Source organism: Osmia bicornis, chromosome 5 (assembly GCF_907164935.1).
Source record: "Osmia bicornis bicornis chromosome 5, iOsmBic2.1, whole genome shotgun sequence".
Classification (NCBI taxonomy): domain Eukaryota; kingdom Metazoa; phylum Arthropoda; class Insecta; order Hymenoptera; family Megachilidae; genus Osmia; species Osmia bicornis.
Genome location: NC_060220.1, coordinates 5,311,448 through 5,331,872, shown reverse-complemented (window position 1 = coordinate 5,331,872; position 20,425 = coordinate 5,311,448). Strand labels below are relative to the sequence as shown.

Genomic DNA, 20,425 nt, shown 5'->3' with positions numbered 1-20,425 from the left:
GACGGTTCGTGCACGCGCTATTTACACGATGCATTAAGCCGAACGATCGGTCCAGTCGGCGCGCTCGATCATCGACTTCCACTTCCTCGTTCGAACTTGACGCAAGAACCAACTTCGCCTGCGATAAACGATCGTTTTGAATCGTTACGATGCCCTTCGATGCGAGCTTCTTCCACGGCTGCGTAATTTATGGATTAGCATTCGTCACGATCTGCGTGAATTCCAAGTTAAACTATGTCGAAGTAAGATGCTGCGGGAAAATTCAGTTTCCTGATCAATCTTACCATACTCGTCCGTCGCTTTCGGTACACGAAAGGAAAGTATCAGGTATTTTCACCTTCGCCAGGTATTTCCAACAGCGAGGAACACGACGCAGAAATTCGCTGAATCCCCGAAGAGAAGTTTTACTAGAGTTTCTTGAAATCGTGCTTGTTCCTGGTGTTCCTCGATCACGAACGGATTAGAGTTATTCCAGAAATACAGCTCGAAGCGAGAGTCACTCCTGCAGCCACTTGTCATTTACTTAATCGACGTAGCGTCAGATCGAATTCCGTGAGAGAGCCGCGATTCCAGGTGTAGCCCCGATGACCTGAAAGTACGAGAGAGTAATGAATATTTTATTAGACTAGAGAGTCAACCTTCTTGGATCACGCGCGGCTTCCTAGTATACTGATCAACTTATCGAATAAATTTCACTGATCCTAAATAATTCTCTCCCTTCTGAAGTCTCAATCCCCGGATGTCGCACGGTGTCGCCGCGCCGGTTAGGAGCAGTCGCGCGCGACGTGATTGCTACGTATTTCACGGCAGGATCATTCGCAATCGGACATTATCGAGCGGGAGAAACCGAAACGAGCCCACGTAGCGAGTTGCATACGATCAGCCTGGGGCCGAGTAGGCCAGCAACGAGGATCGTGGACGCGTGTGCACGTACGTGTACACACGTGTACGACGTCATGGGCCGCCGGTGAACCGCGGGACCATAAGACACGTATGTTTATATCGTGCCGCTCACGGTTGTGCACCCATGGCGCGTGTAACGTTCGCGGAAACGTATGTACATCAGCTACGTGTTCGTAGTTACATAGAGTATCGTTGTAACTGCCTACTTGAGCCGGTGGCTAGGGGCTCCCCTTCCCGATCGGCGAATACACGCTTCGCTCGTGCATATTGTTCCACGATTATGCTTCCATTTCGCGGCTCTGTACCAACGAGAGTTCTATAAGAACGCCCGAGGCTTACGACCGCTCGCAGAGACGATTATCGCGGCTTTATCGGTCGTCTGACGCTTTCACGACCGCCCGTCGACTTAGCGATCTCCCTCTCGCTCTTTTGCTCTCGGACCTGTCTCGGGCTACCAGCTACGAGATAGCGGGTGTTCGTAATACAGGAGCCTTAACTTTGCTTTCTGCCGTCTAGGAAAACACTGAACCGTACAGTTTAAGAGTCATCCAGCTAGGCACGGACGGCTGCATCGGCGCAGGATTAAACTGCATGAAATCGAATCCTGACTTTCTCCTGCTAGGACGCTGGGGTGCGTTCAATGTACGACCTTGATCGTGATAGGATAGTACGCAAAGTATGTTCGGAATTGCTGCAGTTAGTTAGGATTAATGGATCCAGGGTGTTTTACTTCAGAAATAAAAAGAGTGGTAAAGGAAGGTGCTTTAAATTGTGAGATCTATAAACAGCGAGAACGCAGCTTGACCTGGTCCGCGTAATTATAAGACGTTCCACATCGATAAAAGAACTCTCAGATTCATAGTTTGACAGTAAATATATGCACGCCCACTGGTGCTCCTCCTTCCCGAAGGCGGGCAGCCGCGTTAGATGAAAACGCGATCCGTTCGGAGCGGTGCAAAAAGGTCGCACACGGCAACTCGTTAAGGAGGTGGAGCAGCGCCTATGCCGATCGTATCCATGATCATCCGCTTCTAAATTATAATTTCCTTATTTACATTCCCGTTAATTGCACGTTGCTCCGACACTAAACGCGTTCGCGCGCGACTTTGTCTCCTACGGTGCTGGACTCTTTTACAAATCGAAACCGGGACTGCTCGTTTTTGCGCCAGTATACTGATCAGGTGTTCACCGTCGCAAAATTGTTATTTAATTGTGCCTCGGAGTATCTGCAGAATCGCTGACCAATTAGGACTGGCAGTTAAACGCTTCTAGATAAACGTACTCCTCGATACGACCAGTTGCTTACATTTTCGTTTAACACCGAGCTAGGATGTTCATATACGTAGTTTTAAACGAGATCGTTCTTTACATTCACGGACGGGGGTATCCGTTAAAATGACACGCGATGGAATTCGCGCGTCGCAGCGTAACAAATACCGAAAAAGGAAGGGACAATCAACAAAGGTGATAATGATCGTACGTAAGTTTGCCTTCCTACGATCCATTACCAGGTGTCACGGTGTTCACGAGTTCCAGAAAGTGTCGGGAACTCGCGGTGGCCGTCACGGTGCGAAGTATTCGCCGATAATCACGCGAACGGAAATTATGTTTCGCTAACGACGCGGTCGGTGTTCTTGCGGGTCGGCGGCAGGGAGCTTGGAAACTTGCCGACCGTTTCAGAATTGCGGCTTGCCGCTCGAGGAATTCGCCTCGCGTCACCGTGTCGCTATATTTCCCGACAATGAGTAGTAAAGCTCAGTGATATACGCGAAAAGGGACGAGAGTGGCGGTTCTTTCTGGCGGCGCACGGATACGTTAGAAGAGAGACCAGAGATGGAGGAAGCGATCTCCGAGGTAGAAAGAAGAGAGGAGGAGAGCAACGATGAGAGCAAAAAGAGAAGAAGCTAGCCTACCAGCAAAGAAAAAGAAATCACGGTTGTCCTGCAGCTATGGTAGTCTGTAAAAATGTTTCGCCGTACAGGCAACAACAGCAGCAACAGCAGCAATGGCAGAAGCAACAACGACGAATGCATTTGAATACCGCCTGTCCTTGGCAAGTATTGTCTGCCTTCCTTCTTCTTCTTCTTTTACTTATCCCTTTGATTCTGTTTCTTCGACTTCTGTTCGCCTCCCCTTACTCTTTCCCTTGATTCATTACACGAACCCTTCTCGTAATACGTACGTACGTATGCGCCTACTTAACGTGCCACGTGCTCCTCCACGTTAAATTCCCAGTTAAAAGCTACATTACACGGAGTGGATCTGATTTATGTTAATATTACGTATAGAAAAGAAATGTACTGAAAACCACAGTCCTAATAATTGGAAACAAACTTGCAGTTTGATATCCCCCTCAAAGGGTAACCTAGATTCAAGGAAATTAGATCTATTCTCTCGCGAACGTGAAGCGCAACCCGTTCACATTCCTCCGAAACAATCCAGCCGATCGGAGATATCCGGTGCCTTGTTGGGATCATTAGCTTGAGATCGTGTGACGTAACCAGCCAATCAGTGTCCGAACCGTCCGAGTAATGATCGTGTACCGAGAGGTATTAGCATGGTGGACGGCCGGACGATACCGTTAAACAAAACCTTACCCGGTGACCCTTGGCCTACAGGGTCGCCGTGGACTTTACCGATAACGAGGACGATCTTATCGAATGGAATCGCCCTGTTTTTCCCTGTTTTCGACGATCAATAGAATGGCTGCGAGTAAAAAGAGTAATATAGATCGCGACATCTGCCTTTATTCAAAGCTGAAAAATAATTCATGGATCGCAAAAGCGTCCACCAGCATAGATAGAACCGATAACGTTCGTTTCGTCGACAGGCAAAAATGACGGTCATCGGATACTTAATTGCTATCTTCGATCTGAAAAACGCAACGAACCGTTGCGTTGTCCACGTACGATATACGCTCGCGTATCGTTAATCATCGTCCCGATGAACGCGTCGTAACTCTTTGAAAGAAACCTCGTGTGCCCAAAAGAAGCGTAGAAATCTGTTGAATTTACCTGAAAAATATTGCAACTTGATTAATCGCTCGACCAGCTAATAACAGTTTGTCGTGCGCGACGATTTAAACCTATTAGCGTACCTGAATCCACTGCAACGTGTCCTAGACCCGGTGAATTACGTATCCTGACGCGAAGACCGGCGGACGGTAATGGGTTAATAACCCTCGCTCTTTCCGCGTGTGAGCTCTCCCATTAGGCAGACGCGTTCAAGTTAACGTCGGCTGAACGCTGAATCGAACGCTTCCGTGAAACCGGGATAAACAATATCATGGCCAGGATGGGACGGTTTCCCGCTGGCTCGCTAGATAACCCAACCGAGCGAAACATCGGAATCGTTCACGACACCGGTGACAGATCGTGACCTGTTCTGACCGTAATTACGAACCTCCAGAGCGGTTTATTGCCGTCCGACATTCCGGCGCGCCTAAAATCCTTGCGATCGGTGGCTGTCACAACAGCCACGACATTAGTAACGTGGAACGGAGAATCGTCCCTCCGGAGATAAAGGATCTGGCGGCGTTCCAACCTCCGGCCTCGACCCTTCCCTATTCCTCCAGACTTCAATGTCACGGTATCGAATCTTTTCACGTTGCGGTATCGTGGCATTGGATTCTATGTCGCGACATTATTAATTTTTAAGCAAAACATCATTATGGCCCAACCGTGGCATCTTAAACTATCAGAGCATCTCGTGGACCGATGTAAGTGTACGACGAACTACACGTAGCATGAATTCGTGGCACGCAGCAATGCCCGTTGCGCGAAAGCGCACTGTCCATGAACGTTCTCGTCGATCACGATCGATAAGCCGACAAGAGAGGACACCGAGTGGCATGCTGGAGTCTGTACTCAGAAACGGAGAGACAGCGGGTGCATTGTCCTGGTTTCTGCCCTTCCGTGGTAGTACCCTGGAGAAGGCGCGGGGTTCAAAGGCGCCGACCACCGTCACGGCGATGCTGAATTTCGCCAAATAGGTACGCGGTCACATATAATGTGCGCATTATATTCAGCAGTTGAGAATCGGCTCGTGTTTGAACACGGTCTCGCGTGTCTTTGCCTTTCTTCCTCGGACGGAACGCCAACAAACCGTGCCTCCATTCCACCCCCGCTTGCTCACGCTCGATCTTTTGTCTTTCGGACGGTATCGGTTCGAGGAACTTTCACTTATTCGTTTGCGTCCGGTACCAGCCGAAACGCGAGAGGGACAGTGTTTGTTCCGAATTCGTCATCTTTCTTAAAATTAAGGTGATCGCTTGGAAATTTGAAAAATTTGAAGAAAATCATAAAGCTACAGAAGTCTTTCAATTTTCTTCAATAATTGCTCATAAATCTTCGTTATTCCAGAAGCCTGAGGCGGATATTAATAAAGAGCTTCTCCATCGATAAACCGTGACAATCACCGTGGTGACAAAAATAACCCCGGTGAATCGGAATTTCCTTATCTTCGTGCCGTCGATGATTTCACGCTATTGATTTTTCAGTTCTTCTGGTCAGTTCGATCGGTCGAATCGTGCGGAACGTAGTCCTATGCCGATTGTACGTCCCGAACCGATCCGCTAACTAACGTTTTACGCCTGCCGTATACTAATAAAGAGAATCGAGCGGATCCGATTCTTTCCGGAGATTCGAAGCCCGATCTGGGAATCGGGATGAACGCGAATCGATGCGACGCGGAGAAGGATGCAAAGCGACAGTTGGGACAGGAACACGGTCGAGGAAAGGTAAGCGTTCGCTTCGACTCGTGGAAAGAGGGAAGAGGAGATGGCACGTACAAAGGAGAAAGAAACGGCAACGAGACACGGGAGAGACGAAGAAGAGCGAGTACGGTGGACGAAGAAAACAAGAAGAAACGGAGGATCTCGCGAAGCGAGCCACACAAAACCCGAAGAGCTGGCGAGCGAGACGAAGAGGGACGAGAACCAGCCCAAGTCCAGGCCATCCAGCCACGAAAAGGTGTAGGGCAAACATATACAAGGTGTACCGTAAAATACTCCTACTCCAATTTATCTTTGCTTCCCTCGTTGCACCTTGTTTTAGAATTAATTGAACTGTTGCTTCGAAATACTAAATGCTAGACTGAAGAATAATATTGAGAATTGGGGGTGCTACTTTAGAACAATGATTCTCATCGCAGGATTCGACCAGTTTGGTCCGCGAGAGGGTTCAGCGTATCTCCAAATAAACTAGAACGAAATATACGGAACGAAACGCAACAAAAAGAGAAACGAACTCTTCGGAGTAAGCAAGTCGTTTTCGGGTTGCAGTCTGCATTAGCGTCGTCGATTCGAAAACTCCAATTATCTGTGTAACATGTTAATATTATATTATTTACACCAGACATCAAGTGGAAAGCTTAACGTTGCAAAGATCACTGGTGCTCGATACCATAAATTTAATGCAATCGGATTGTGTAAGTTGAAATTGAAAAATAGCAAAAAATTGTACATTAGCGCAGAATAAATGGAGTATCGAAGCGTTGTTTGTTCCTGAAAACTCTCGGTCGATATAAAAACATTCCACTTCCGCTTCGACACTTTTCTCTCATTGGCTGTCACGATATTGCTCAACGCGTTATCACTTTCCTCCTCGTTAGGCGGGTCAGATAGGGAGTTTCGGTTGTTCGTTGTCGATACAACGACCGAATGCCCGTACACCTGACGAGCTCGCTGATTGGCCGAGGCGAAATTTCGGGGCCGCTGTCTGATAATGTGCTCGCTTTTGGGACCGAGGAACGACTCGCGTTGGGCCCACGACAAAAACGAGAGATAGGAAAAAACTCGAAGAGATAACGGCGTGGGGGGTGAAGGAATATACATGATCGTGGTGCAGAAGGGGGCTGCAGAACCGGAATTTTATACAGTGGCGTAACACACTGGATAATACGCGGAGAATCACGAAACTCCTGGTCGATGCTACCACTCTTACCTCTTACACTCTGTCTTCTTTCGTTTTCTTCTTTTTTTCTTCCTGTTTCTCTCTCTTTCGAACGCTGAATCTCTACCTTCCCCTTTCCTTTCTTTTCTACCATCTGGCTGGACTCGAGATTTCGTGGTTCGATTAGTCTTTCGACGAGCTGGACTGTCCTCTTATCACGAATGCCTAAGATTCGTTCGCTGCTGGTCAATTAAATAACCCCCGATACGCACGGTTAATTAATTTCTGTGGTAATTAACCTTTAATTACACGAATATACATACGCGAGACTCCGAGAGTCTTGAATCGTTGTCCATTTTTTACAAGAAAACCTTGCCAATCCTTGCCTTCTGCGTACAGGTAATTGTAATCGCGAAGCGGCAGGTAAACATGTTTTTCTAAAAATTTACTTCCATTGTGTTTTACTGAAAGCGTGTTGTATTAGTCAAGGTAGAACGTTTAAAAAATTAGTTATTGTGCGGTAGAATAATAGAGTATGGAAGACAAAGAGGATGATCGATAAGGAAGAGTGGTCGGACAATGGTAAGAGGAGAGGAAGCCAAGCGGTGGCGACTCCTAGCGGCGATGGCCAGAGGTAATGATGACCTTGCCAAGGTCACAGCGTCCTAACTACAGAGAGACCCTTCCCTCGTTCTTTCTCCGTCCCTCTTTATTGCTGCATGGTCCTTATTATTATAAAGCAGTTGCCCTGATTCCCCCGAGGCCGTGTGCCATTCATTCGCCTCTCGTTCGTCTTTTCTGGCCCTCCTCGCTCCTTTTTCCTCGCCTTGCTTTTTTGTCTCGTTACATGCACACGACCATTCTTCGTCGGCTTCGACGCTGAAATCGAAACCGCTGGACCGAGGCCATTATTGCGTCCCTATTGTGCGTCTCTCTATTTCAAGCTGCGTGCTCGCGATTCTACAAGCTCAATTTCCCTTTTTTCCGCCCTCTTTTCAACCATTTTGAATAGTTGTTTTCGCTCTGATGCATCAAAACGACACCAAGATTCTTACCAAAGAAAGCGACCCCCAGCTGGTTCCAATAATTATATCATTTCCGATGTTTTGAACTTGGTTTTCTTTTTTTCTCGTTTCAGAAGTAAAAACGGCGACAACCCGATGGTCCAGGAGGCTGGGAACGGTAACAGCGGCGGAGGATTGGGCAAATGGCTCCGCGAACATTTGGGCGGTGGCTCGAAGGGCCAAGGCCAGGATGCGTCCTCTCCGCTGAAAACGAACACCGGCAGCATCGTTGGCAATTCTGGAAACGAGAAACCCTGCGGCAGGACCGTGTACACGTCGCAAAACCTTTACTGCAGCCTGCCGAGGGAACACGGCCGCCATCATGCTTACAATGCCGCTCGGAAGACCGGCCACGAGAATTCTGTGAAGCCTCAAGGTTACGATCGACAACGATGCGCCAGCGTGAACCATCACGAGAAGACCACCTTGAGCGACCTTGGTACCCTGACGAGAGGCGGGCCGATCTACGGCAGCGAGGGGAAGACACCGAAGAAACGAAATCGCGATCGACGAAGGCATTCCTTGAACGAGACTCACGAGCACAGCCGCCAACGACGCAGAAGGTGAGTGAAAATAAATTCTATAATTAAATAAGTCAATACGATGGGGACACCGTAATGTCTCTCTGGTATGCGCGTATATAATAAAGAAAGGAAGACGCGACGCTAACGACGTGTCACACTGACGTCTTCTTCGGATGACTAAGGGTATACAATTATTTGTATAAGATGGAAAATCTTGTGAAAAACCGGCTGATACAAAGTAAATACCTAGTCATTCAACGATCCTTCATTTTCGTGTCATCTACTCCGTGTAACACGCGACTCGTCCACGGACAACTAATTTCACGGAACAATTTCTACCCGAAGCAGTCTCTGCTTTCCTGCAGGTTTTCCTGCGCCAGGAAATCGACGCCCGAGGCACGGTTAGACGATCGGTCCTTTTTGTCCAGCATACATCCACGATGTCGCGAGAAGTTCGCGGAAGTCGCTTCCCGGCTACGAAGAGGGAATCTAAAAAGGGAATTGCTAAGACTAGCCCCGCGGCACGCTTAGCACTCTTCCTCGTAATACGCCATTGGTAAAAACGGACAGTGTCGTTGGCCGCTTGTCCTCGTACACATTGAATCGTCAAACAGAAAATTACGGTACAATGCATCGTAGCGGAAGCGTGCTAAGCTCTGAACGAAGACAACGTTCCGTCTGGTTAATCGAATGGACGACATAGGCGAGATTTTGTTGTACAACGTTTTCCACGTTGTGAAAGACACCATGTTTGAAGAAAGAAAGGATGAAGCCTCGTTGTATTACAAACCGAGGTACTTACGTTGAACATCGGTCAGACAGATTGTTTCTCGTCGGCGCGAGACTTTGCGCCGAGTCATTGGGCGCGCAAATGCCGATGCAAGCGCGCACGCGTTACGACAGAGTTTGATGCCAATTCATTCGATGAAATTATGAAACACGTGGCGAACGCCGCGCCGCGCCGACTCGATTTTATTCCTCCGATGGAAGTGCTTGCGATCGCGGTGCATTGTACAATTTTCTTAGACACCGCGGGGTGTAACCCCGATTTTTCGGTCTCTGCCTTCGACGCGCGTCCGAGATGAAAGCACTCTCGACTAGGATGATTTAACGTGGGTAGTTCGACGTTGCCCTCTCGAACGTCCGGTCATCGCGAGTATAGTAAGACGCCGGTTGTACGTGTCCATGACTGGTATGCGACCAGTATGTACGTCCGGGATGTATGCTTGTCCTCCTGCTGGCCCTTCGTATAAAAGCCTGCTCGTGTTGTAGGTAGAATCGGAGTTCGCGGTCCGCGAAATACCGATGTACTCGGAGTTCGTCAGCGAGCGCGAACGTGTCAGAGAAAGCGCGAAACAGAGGAAGAAAGGGAGAGAGGCGAGCAGTAGGCTTGTTGGGCTCTGAATTTACGACGAAGACCGCGATAACCTCGATAGCCCGACACGGGTATATTGCCGCCCTGAAGACGGTCAGCTGTCTATCGCCGTTCCCCGTTTGCTGCTCCGCTCACTTTTCGCTCGTGCATCCTGGAATTTCGGGGACGTTTCTCTTTCGAGTGGATGCCAGGAGGAGGACGACAATTAATGGCTCGCTCTGTCGCTCCGAGAGCGTCATTCAACTTGCAATATATCGCGCTCCTTCGTATCTCCGTACAGTGGTTTACTAATGGTCGATGCATAAACAATGACTGGAGCCGTTGCAGCTGACTCGAGAGAAAAGTCTCGCGTGCGCTGCTCCACAAAGCAATATCTAGAATGAATATCGCGCGATCGAAGGCGGACGTCTCGGTATGTATCCGCGTCAAATACAACCTACGACACTGGAAGGTGTTATACCTGTCGTAGTCGTTCTCGCTCGCTGTCCGTCTATCCTGCTCGGCGATCTGAAAAAATCATTCAAGTAACGACGTATTCTCACGCGTTTATTCTCTAGCCACGATCTACGCTCGTGGATACGAGCCTAGTGTGCCTACTTATGCGCACAGGTGCGAGCACAAGTATACAAGACGCGGATAAAAGCGTGTACCGGTCGCGAGATAGCCGGATTCGAAGCGTTAATGTATTCGTCCGGCGGGCTACCGATACATTCGCGGCGGACGACTTGCTCCTCTTTGCTGCTCTTCGGATCCTCTTGGGGCCAGCTTTCCCTTCCCTCTGCTCCAACTAACTCTGGGCCTTTCTCTCTACTCTCTTTCTCCTCACCTCGCCCTTAAACTCTCTCCGTCGTTCGCTTTCCTGAAGGCTCTTGAGAGCTAAATATAGCTAGGGCCCGGTTATAAATAGAATAACCCCGCGGGCCAAGATGGCCGGGGTCAGCTCTTGCCTCGTCGATTTCACGTCCTTCTTCTCCCTCTTCTTCTTCCTCTCCATCTTGGCTTCTGATTTCTCTCCTCCTTTCTTTTGCACACCTTGGCTCCCTGGGTACCAGGATTTACCTGTCCCCACGCGTTCGCACGGCTTTAACACCTTCTTGCCCACCCCGGCCAATTCCACGGGCCGACCTTACGCCGGTGAGGTCGGTTCCCTCGATAAGAGGTCACCGACTCTGGCCCTCGCCTCGTCTCGGTGTGCTGCCCTCGAAGGAACCTCTTTCGGTCGTTCGCATGTTACTGCTGCGTTTTACCGCTTCACCGTCTTACGTAAAATAAGTGCCCGCAACTTTTGCCAGTATCCCTGACTTCGAAATCGTAGAAATATAGATTTTTATTGAAAATACAAATGTTTGGAGAACATTTCATAGCGAACGAGGCGTAGGACGATGACGAAACGGAATGGAACGCTGAAAGGAAAGCGAGAGGATCGGTTACTCTGTTTTCGCTTTTTTTAAACTCGACTAGACCAACGTTCTCTTCAACGTTTACGCTCGAGGAGCCACGATGTCGCGGTCGTCTCGAAGACCGTTTCACTCTAATCGGCCCAGATTAAATGCCTCCTCTGAAACGATCTAGCGCTTTATACGGAGACGCGGCTCGTGGAATATATCATGCGTTTATCATTCTATACGAGAGGCGGAGGTCGTAGGAAGGAGGAGAAGAAGAAGAAGAAGAAAATGAGGAAGGAGGCTCGAAACTCCATTCGAACCTTGCCAGGGCCGTATCGGCGGGATTAATGGCAATGACATCCCGCTCGTGGCCAGATGAGATTCTCCGGCTCGATCGCGAGAGTAGAAGAGAAAGGAGAGAAACGAGAAGGAAAGCGGCAACGTAGGGAGACGAAGTCGAAGAGAAGCGGAGAAAGGGTGGAGGAAGAAGTAGAAGAAGAAGAAGAAGAAGAAGAAGAAGTCGACGACGAAGCGGTGGAGGTGGAGGGCACCCGATGCGAGTCAAGTGCGTTGACCTTAGGATTCGACGCGCGTCCTTGAGGATACCAAGATGGCGGGTTTATGCAACCGGCCACAATGGTATCTGCAGGCAGCGTCTCTGTCTCGTCGCGTTCTATTTGACGCACAACGATTCGACGCGCTTGCATTCTCGACTCGATTCCACGCGTGCACGCACTACCCGGGTACCACCGGCACCGGCACCGGCACCGGCACCGACACGAGCTTAAAACAAGCCGTTAAAGCCAGTCAGTCCAGTTTCCATCGCGGCAGCCTGCACGGGACGAGCCGGGAATACACGAGGTGGATTCGAAAGGAAATCAAATCCGAGGAAAGGCCAACGAACGGCCTGGGATGCGCTCCGCGACCTCTGCTACTCTTTTCCACGACCGACTGACTACCTACGCTCCATTTCGATGACGCCAAATGGAAAAGCAAGCTTCGTCCTCGATGGCTTCCCAGAGGGTTCCCGTGAACTACTCGTTGGCTCGTCAACGACCCTGTTCGCCGTTCCGAGCCACTTTTTTCCCCTCGGCCATCACCGATTCCTTTCGTAGACGTAGCCTCTAATTCGAACCACCGTACTCTCCGTAACATTTTCTGAATTCCAACGCTCGACGACGAGGCTATTCATAGCTTTCGTGGTATTTTTACTAGCGATCGTACGATTTTCTTATTAGAACGAGATCGATCCATTTTTCTTTCGATGTCGATTCTCTATCGTGCATAGGACAGCTGCCGGTCTCGCGTGCACGCGTACCACCAACGACACGGAACGTTTCGTCCGAGCGGGCAATAAATTTTGTCGTTGGCTGTCGTCTCGCCGACCGTAAAGATTCGGGAACTGGAACTCAGGAAATTGGTACGTCAGTGTCATCGGGATGTAAAAACTTGTTTCTTGCCTACTGCAGGCCGCGCCGCGCCGCGTCGTGGCACGCATATCGGGGAAAAGAGCCGCGGGGATTCGATACTGACAATCCAACCTCGGCCACTCTTCGAGCACTCGTGGTACCAGCACATAGACACGCGTCTACGTATGCGTGCGCGTTCCTGAGGGGGAGTGCACGCGCGTAAACGTATGCTCGCTTATACAGGTTGGCAACGAACCACGAGTACACGGTTACACGGGCACAGACACCGCGAGAAGACATGTACAGAAGGTACACACGCGCGACTCGAGCAGGGATCCTTGATCCTACAGGAATGCAGTCTTGGCGGCCCACGCGGCTTCAAGTACCTCGCTCTGCGTCTCTCTTCGTCGTTCCCTTTTCCAGTCGTCTCGTTCCTCTTTCTTTCTTCGTTTTCACCGGATCTAATCCCCGTAGGGCCGACTTCGTAAAGCAAAGAGTGGCACCGTTCCAATGCACGTGCCTCGACGTTGTTCCGTCTCGTTTCCTTTCGTTTCCTTTCGTTTCATAACCAATGGACGAAACTAGAGGCGAAGAAAAACTTACACACTCGCCTCTGTTGCGGGTCCGGTAAAACTTTCCAGCACAAAAGGGTGGAAAGAAGATGGTAATCGGTGGTGGCTCGGTCGACGATGACCAAGACAAATTGTCGTTACCACCGTTATCCCCGGTATCGTGAAATCTGAACTTGGGAAATCAAACGCGGCAATTTATCAGCCGGTCGGTCACAGATTCCTCGATTAAAATGGGAAAAAGATCCTATACGATAAATCGTACGTTGCGCAGAAATCCAAGCGGGCTCCGGTAAATCAAGGGAAACCAAATCCGAGATTGCACTGGGTGGCGCGTCTTTCCACTCTCGAAGCTTCCTCCTACACCACCGACGTTTCTTCTCCGTTTTCCTTTCGGTTCAAGGGTTTACACAGGGAAGTGTAAAGGCGAAAGGAAAAAAAAATGAAATAACGACAAAAGCGAAGCAACAATTTTTCGCGGCACACGGCCGCGTCTGGTTATTAATTCCTCGCCGTTTAACGTCCGGCGAAAGAAAGGTACTCGAGTTTCAGCTCGCCGTGTTCCGCCGTCATGCGGCTCTCGCGTGATCGAACGAGCCACGTCCCCCATAAATAAACTTTTCATACATCAGCTTGGAGACCGGACGGGCGCGGGATAAAGCACATAGAGAGATGAAATCATAGGCTGCGCGCCGCAGGATACACCGGGCATCCGCACCGACGGTGTCCGGTAGCTCGCAGCGGTTTAATCGACGTTCCGCGAGGAACTTTTCCTCCTTGCATCTCCGGCGAGTGGTTAAACGAGCGCAACGCGTTGTATACACTCGCTCGGGAAGGGAAGATCATCTTCGATCTTCAAGGTCGACTGCATGCGGCTCGAGACCTTCTCGAGCAGGCGTCGATCCAACCGTGGCGGCGAATTCGTTCGACTGTTTTCTTCGTCCTGCAGCTGTTCCCCTTTCGTATTCTCCTACCTTCAAACTACACCTCTTCCAATCCTCTTCGTTCGTACGACGCGTTGAATCGCCGATTTCCAAGACATGTCGACCGGCCGTAGTTTCCCCTTCGACGCGGTAGATGAACAGGAACCGATTGATTTCGAGGTAAATAACTTTTAACATTTCTTCCTACCAGAAGCGTTATTAACTGTGAAAGTGATCCTCGTAACACGAACACAACGGTGTTCCTTAGATGACCGATTACTTTCCCCTGCCTATCAGAATTTCAGTAAGTACGAATTGGTGAATTGGGCGGAAGGAGAGGAAGAAGAGGAAGATGGAGAAGAAAGAGAGGAAAGAGGAAAATCTACGGACGAAGATTCTACCGAGTGGAATGTGGTCGCAAAATGGAGCGACGAGGGTGAGAGTTACCACGAGGGGGAGGAAGTAGGTGAAGCAGAAGAGTTATTTTCCTCGACGATTTCTAGCTCGGAAAAGTTGGAAGGGGAAAGGCCAATAGAGGACTCGGTGATACCCGCAGAGGTGCGCATAAACCTGTCATTCGGTCTCGTTCTCTTCGTGGTGTTGCTATTCCTCACGACCTTCGTGATACATTAAGATTCTAAGCCACTATGCTTTCTGATCTCTCTTCTTTTATCCCCACCCCCTATCTGTACTTTGATCCGTGTATTTGCACATAATGCCAGTCCGATAACTTCTTATTCTAAATGGAGAAGATGTAAATAATAAAGAGGTTTCTGGTGTAACGTTTCATCGTCCTCCTTTTCCCCGCAAGGTTTCGGCTGATCGCGAAGCGATTATCAACAGGTTGAAAGAGTTACAAGACGAGCTGAGTGAATTGCGAAGGAAAAACAAGATGCTGGAGCTATGGATCTTTCGACAGATGAAGAAGGTCAGATAAAAGGAAAAAAAAAATGTTCGATCCTTCGTTTCTTTCTTTCGTTCTCCAATTTGCATTTCCTTCAAGTAGGCCCAAGAAAGAATAACACCGTCGGATCTGAATAAAACCATCGAGCAGATGGAAGAAGTGTACAAGGAAGCATTGCGAGCGTACAAAATGCAAATCGACGAAATATCAACGCAGCAGGCTGAGCTCAAGTCAGAGTTCGAGGATTACGTGAAGAGGATGCAAACAATCAGGTGGGAGGAACAGCAAGCCTTCGACGCGTTTTTGAACCGTGAAAAGGAGGTGGCGATCGATTTGGTTTTCGAGAAAACAGGCAAGAAGATCACGGAGAAGATGATGAACGGTCTGATGCGTCGTCAGGTGTTTATCGTATCAATTATCCGGTTATTTGGAAAATTTCGTTTCACTTCGATGTTATCACTAAATTTCACTTCGAACTTTTCGATTTTCATGCCAGACAGCGCGTCGTATAGTATTGGCACGGGATCGTATGAGGTATGTGTTTCTTCAGCATCGTCTGGAAGATCTGAAGGTACGGCTTAGAGTGGCGGAAACTCTCGGAGAAGGAATGACCACGATGGACTACGAGGCGCTTCACGTGGCCAATATGGGCTACAAGAACAGGCTGGACGAACGAGATCACGAATTAGAAAAACTACGTATCAAGTACGTCCATGTGTTTTCCTTACCTCTCCGGTGATTATCCGGTGCTTGATCGTTGACAGAATCGCCGAGACGGTGAACGGAGTGGCTCAGTACAAAGAAAAGGAGATATGCATCGTCGAAGACATTGAATACGGCGAACAAAATCTGAATATGTGTCGCGAAGCTAGCACCAATATTCGAGAACGAGTGAACGGAGCTCGATTGGCGTTAAACGATGTACGATCCACTTTAAACGAGAAGAAACTCGAAGCGGGCTTGCTAGTTGCTAAGTAAGGCTTGCAAATATTCGATAACAGATCGTTGCTCGTTTAATGTCATTGAATTTTTCGTCAGGCAAGAACTGCTCGAGATGGAGAAAATGATGAAACTGAGAGGCTTATTGAAGGAAAAAATCAACGAGTTGCACAGAGAAGTTCAACGATACGAGGTGGCCAGGCATAAACTGCAGGAAGAAATCGGGGCATCGCGGCAGCACTGATGAAATCTATGCCGTGAGGATCCTGTGACACGATATTGCGAAGCAACGGGTTGAACAAATTGATGTGAACGCGGACTATCCGCGCCGGGGGAAAAGTCACGATATTTATTATAAAATTCAATCCGGTCGTGTAATTTGTTACAATGTATGCCCGTGTAACTGTCTCGCTTAACTGGCAAGCAATTTATCAAGCTCACCGTGCAGCTCGTTGTGATTCGCAGTTCTCTCTGAAATGGTATTAATTTGATTGGTCGTGTCAGGCCGCCCACTGGTGTTTCAAGACCGATCCGTCGACACGACCGAGGGGTACATATTAATCGAATCGACCGGCGGATATCTTGGCGCATCGTTAACAATTTTTTCTTTTGTGCTTTTAATCAACGATGTAACAAGCTTCTCTGTCGATGAATTAATTACGAGATCGAATCGGAAGAAACGAAATCTGTTCCATGAACTTGGTCGTGATCAGCGACTGTCGTTCATCTGTTAACTCGGTCATATCGTGGTTCAAAAACGAGCAACATCGTACATGGCGTAAGCGATTTTAAAATTCATACTTCCCTTTCCACGCATACGGAACGAAGGTAGGAAATGCGTTATAAATTGGATTGCGCGTAGGAATATTAATTCGCTGCTTGTAAGCGATTCAGTTCGCTTCGTTAATTAAACGATAATCCTCGAATCGTAGCGCGTGTTCGCCGCCTTGACGTCTCGCGTGTATCTTTCGCGTTCAGAAGAAAAATATAATGTAAATTCCGCCTTCGCCAAGTAAGTTGTTGTTCATCTTGAAACATCCTCAGCCAGTAATTCTCGAAGCTCTCGGATTTCCACGACATCACCGGCCATATTTCTTCGAGCGTCTAAGTTCGCGAAACAACTTCCCCGATGTTTCATAATCGCCATCAGAGCCGGACGATGAGTTAGCGTTCGATTAGCAAAAGCGCTTCATTGTCAGCCACGTGGGTAGTTTCATTCATTCGTCCACCCACGTGGGAACGGCGTTATTTAAAAGATTTCAAAGGTTATCCGCACGCTCACGCGTTCGATCGGGCAGCAAACTCGCAAACACCAGCCCGTTCAGCAGCGTAAATCCCGGAAAAGAATTGTCTATTAATTTCACGTGGGAGTTTGAACGTGCTTTGACCGGGGCAGATAAAATCAGCCAAGGGTGGATCTCCCGCTGTTCGTATCGCAAAGGGCACGGCATCGATCGACGGACCGCTTCCCCTCCCTGGGCCTGTTCGCATGATTTCGGGCCAATTAGGAGCGGCGTCGAAGCCATTAATTCTTTTTGGTAATTTGTTCGTGGCCGGAATTGATTTAAGAGCGACGCGTGGACCGAGGGTAAGACGAATGGTTCCTCGTGTAACACGAAAAGAGATGACGTGTCAATTAAGCTACCCTACAATCCGCCGGAAGATTATACGCGAGGGACCATGATACGTGGAAAGATAAATCACGCTGAATCTTTCTTCGATCCTGCTCGATCCGTACAATTATTCATATCCGTCATTCACGAATCGACGCGTCTTGTGCCGTTATCTGCCAACGGATAACTCTTCTACAGATTTACGCTCGTTTTATTCGACAGCGATCGCAACCGACCACCTAGGTGTCGAAGCTAGCGTCAACTTTCATGACGCGTTTCTTAATTTTACGCGTGAAAAGGCTGACTTTACCCTGCGGACCGTTAGAAGAATTCGTATTCAGTGTCCTCTTGCTACCTGTCGACCTGTCGCGATCCTACGATACGCCAAGGAAATTCCTTCCCGTGTCTCCGTCTTTCTTTCGGGTCCTTTCGTATACCTGACTGCCGGGAACCGCTCGTATCTTCCCAGAAACTCTTCCATTTTTCCTCGAAGCACGTTCAACGACAACAGCAGCCAGGTTCCCTGGTGGAACTTTCTTTCCGTTTCACGCCGGTATCTCTGCGATCTGCTGTGATTTTTTCGCGGTTGTTTCCGCGACGGTACAGAAACTTGGCTCGTGCAAGTGTCGAGGTCGTAGTTCGATAATAAACAGCGACATCGTCGGATCGAAAGAGCGCGTAAAAGCTGCTGGTTGGTCAAAGACAACCGTGTATGCGAAAACAGAGAGAAATCCACCGGCGAATTATGCAGATCTGACGTATTTGCATTTAGTTAGCATACACGAGACTCGTTGCACACTCGGCACCGTGCTATGGACTTTCATCTATTTACCATAAAAACGTCAACGGTATCGGATCCCGATGGATCCCGTTGACGGTCTCACGCCACCTCGCCCTTCATTTCGTACGTCTCGTCGATCTATCTCACGCCATTTCACCCCTGTGTCGTACGAGTTTCCGCTGTTAAAGCCTAGTTTACGTCGCTTGCAGAGTGTAGGAATTTTTGATGCAAGAAAGGGTCGAAGAAGAAGGTTTACTTAAATTTTACAAATCGATCGATCGAACGCGACAATTACGCGAACGCGGAACCCTTCCGTAAAAGGGAAAACGCACGTTAAGGAATCATGTCCATTCTCAAGGTCGACCGGTATCCTACCCAGCTGCTTACCGTACACTGCATAACGCGTTTCTATTACGCGGTCAATTGCAGCGATTGTTGCGTGTCCCTCGCAATCAGCGCCACAAGCAGCGCGCGTGCTTTCTCTTTCTCCTCTTTTCTCCATCGCCTTTCGCTTTGTCCGCCCTACCGCCCTCGGTTTTCGAAACTTCGATTTCCGAAGTGGTCTAGCATTAAATCGCTCGCTGGATACCGGTGATCGTTAGAGAAAAGTGGTAGCGAAATAGTAGGTTCCATGAAGAAATATCGGGTAAAGGCGAGTGTTTGAGATTTACGATCATTTAAATTACACCGTGCTACGCTTATGCGATTTCATTTACAGAGATTACCTATCGAACGATCGATGTTGCAAGGGTAGGTTCGATCGAATGTCGCGTCGGGGTTTGCGAAAAATTACGGATCATAGCTGGCTGTCGCGGTTGGCAAATTGCGCGAACAAGATTGACGTGTAATGGGTGTCAAAATAACAATACGCGCCACGTCGAGATTAGACAGCGCGCGTCTAGCGAACGAGGACTTGACGCGAGGAAACGATAATCCGGGTCATATGAAACGAACGATAAATCATATCGATACAGCGCTTCTATTTTTGACTATTTCATCGTGAGGCTATTAGTCAAAACGATACGAATACGTAGTCTCTTCGCGTGCCCGATACGAATTACAGTTTCTCTTTGCTTTTAGTGCTATCTAAATGGTACCGGTTCACGGAAATCGTCCAATATTCTACGAAATCGCCCACAATAACATTATACTAGTCGAAAACCGTTATTCTAATATATAACATCCATAAACATGTAAATGGACTATCAATATTTCAAATTTCTATGACGTCTAGTATGAGAAAATTCCTATACTCAAGCTATTGTATTGAAATTAAGAATTGCACGGAATTTCGACCTCCTGAATGACGAAACTTGGAGATCAATTTAAAATGAATCCTATTGTACAATCGAGTTAGGGAGATCTGGAATTTAGCAATAGCTCGTCCGTAGCGTCGGTCCCGGGGGTCTCGATGCGGTCACCGGAACACAAAGGCGCCTTTTCGTGCCGGTTGCGCCACACAAAAATAGCGTAATCACGGTGATTAACGAGAAAACTATGTCTCCGGTGAGTCGGAGCAGCACGTAGACGATCGGAGACCAGCAGCCACGTGCATGCCTGGTATTGTGACAAACGGACAATGTGCGCGGATCGATATGCAGGGCAACGATTTAAATACAATTACCCGCGTCGACACGCATTCGCACGCGTCGAGAGTACCTTGTTTCATAACTAGCAAAAGCGTGACACGTTCAGCCGGACGATCCGATCGTCGAGAAACCGCGAGTAATTCGCCGCTCTTAAGTATTTAGAAACGGTTTAATGGCATCGATCATTGAATCGTCCTCGAACCGGCGGCAGAGATGGCCTTGACAAAAGGCACGACAGATGGCCGGCAAAACGACGATGTAGAACGTTTCACGATACAACTCGTTGTTCCTCGTGAACTGATCCAGAAACGAGAAGAAGACGGAACGCGGGGGAGTAGAAGGCGAAACGTTCGAAAGAAACTTTCTATAAAAAGTTAATCGAAAATGAATCGATCATTGTTCGAGCCTAGGTTCGGTTGAAAGGAAACATCAGGAATCGCTTTTAAGCCGAGGGATATCGAAAATCCATTACCGAGCGAGAAGATATTTCAATCCATATGTATTTTCGAAAGTTCCGAATCGCGTTTCGGAAGGAATTTTCGCGTTACACTCTGTC

General features: G+C 48.6%; 1 protein-coding gene across 1 annotated transcript in view; it reads left to right on the top strand.

Moving 5' to 3' along the window:
• The window catches only part of LOC114879076, a 139,969-nt gene that overhangs the window by 8,644 nt on the left and 110,900 nt on the right, over positions 1-20,425 (top strand). The window contains exon 2 of the mRNA XM_029193599.2: positions 7,933-8,421. Coding sequence (XP_029049432.2) covers positions 7,933-8,421 — 489 coding nt within the window. The remainder of the gene's footprint in view (positions 1-7,932; positions 8,422-20,425) is intronic.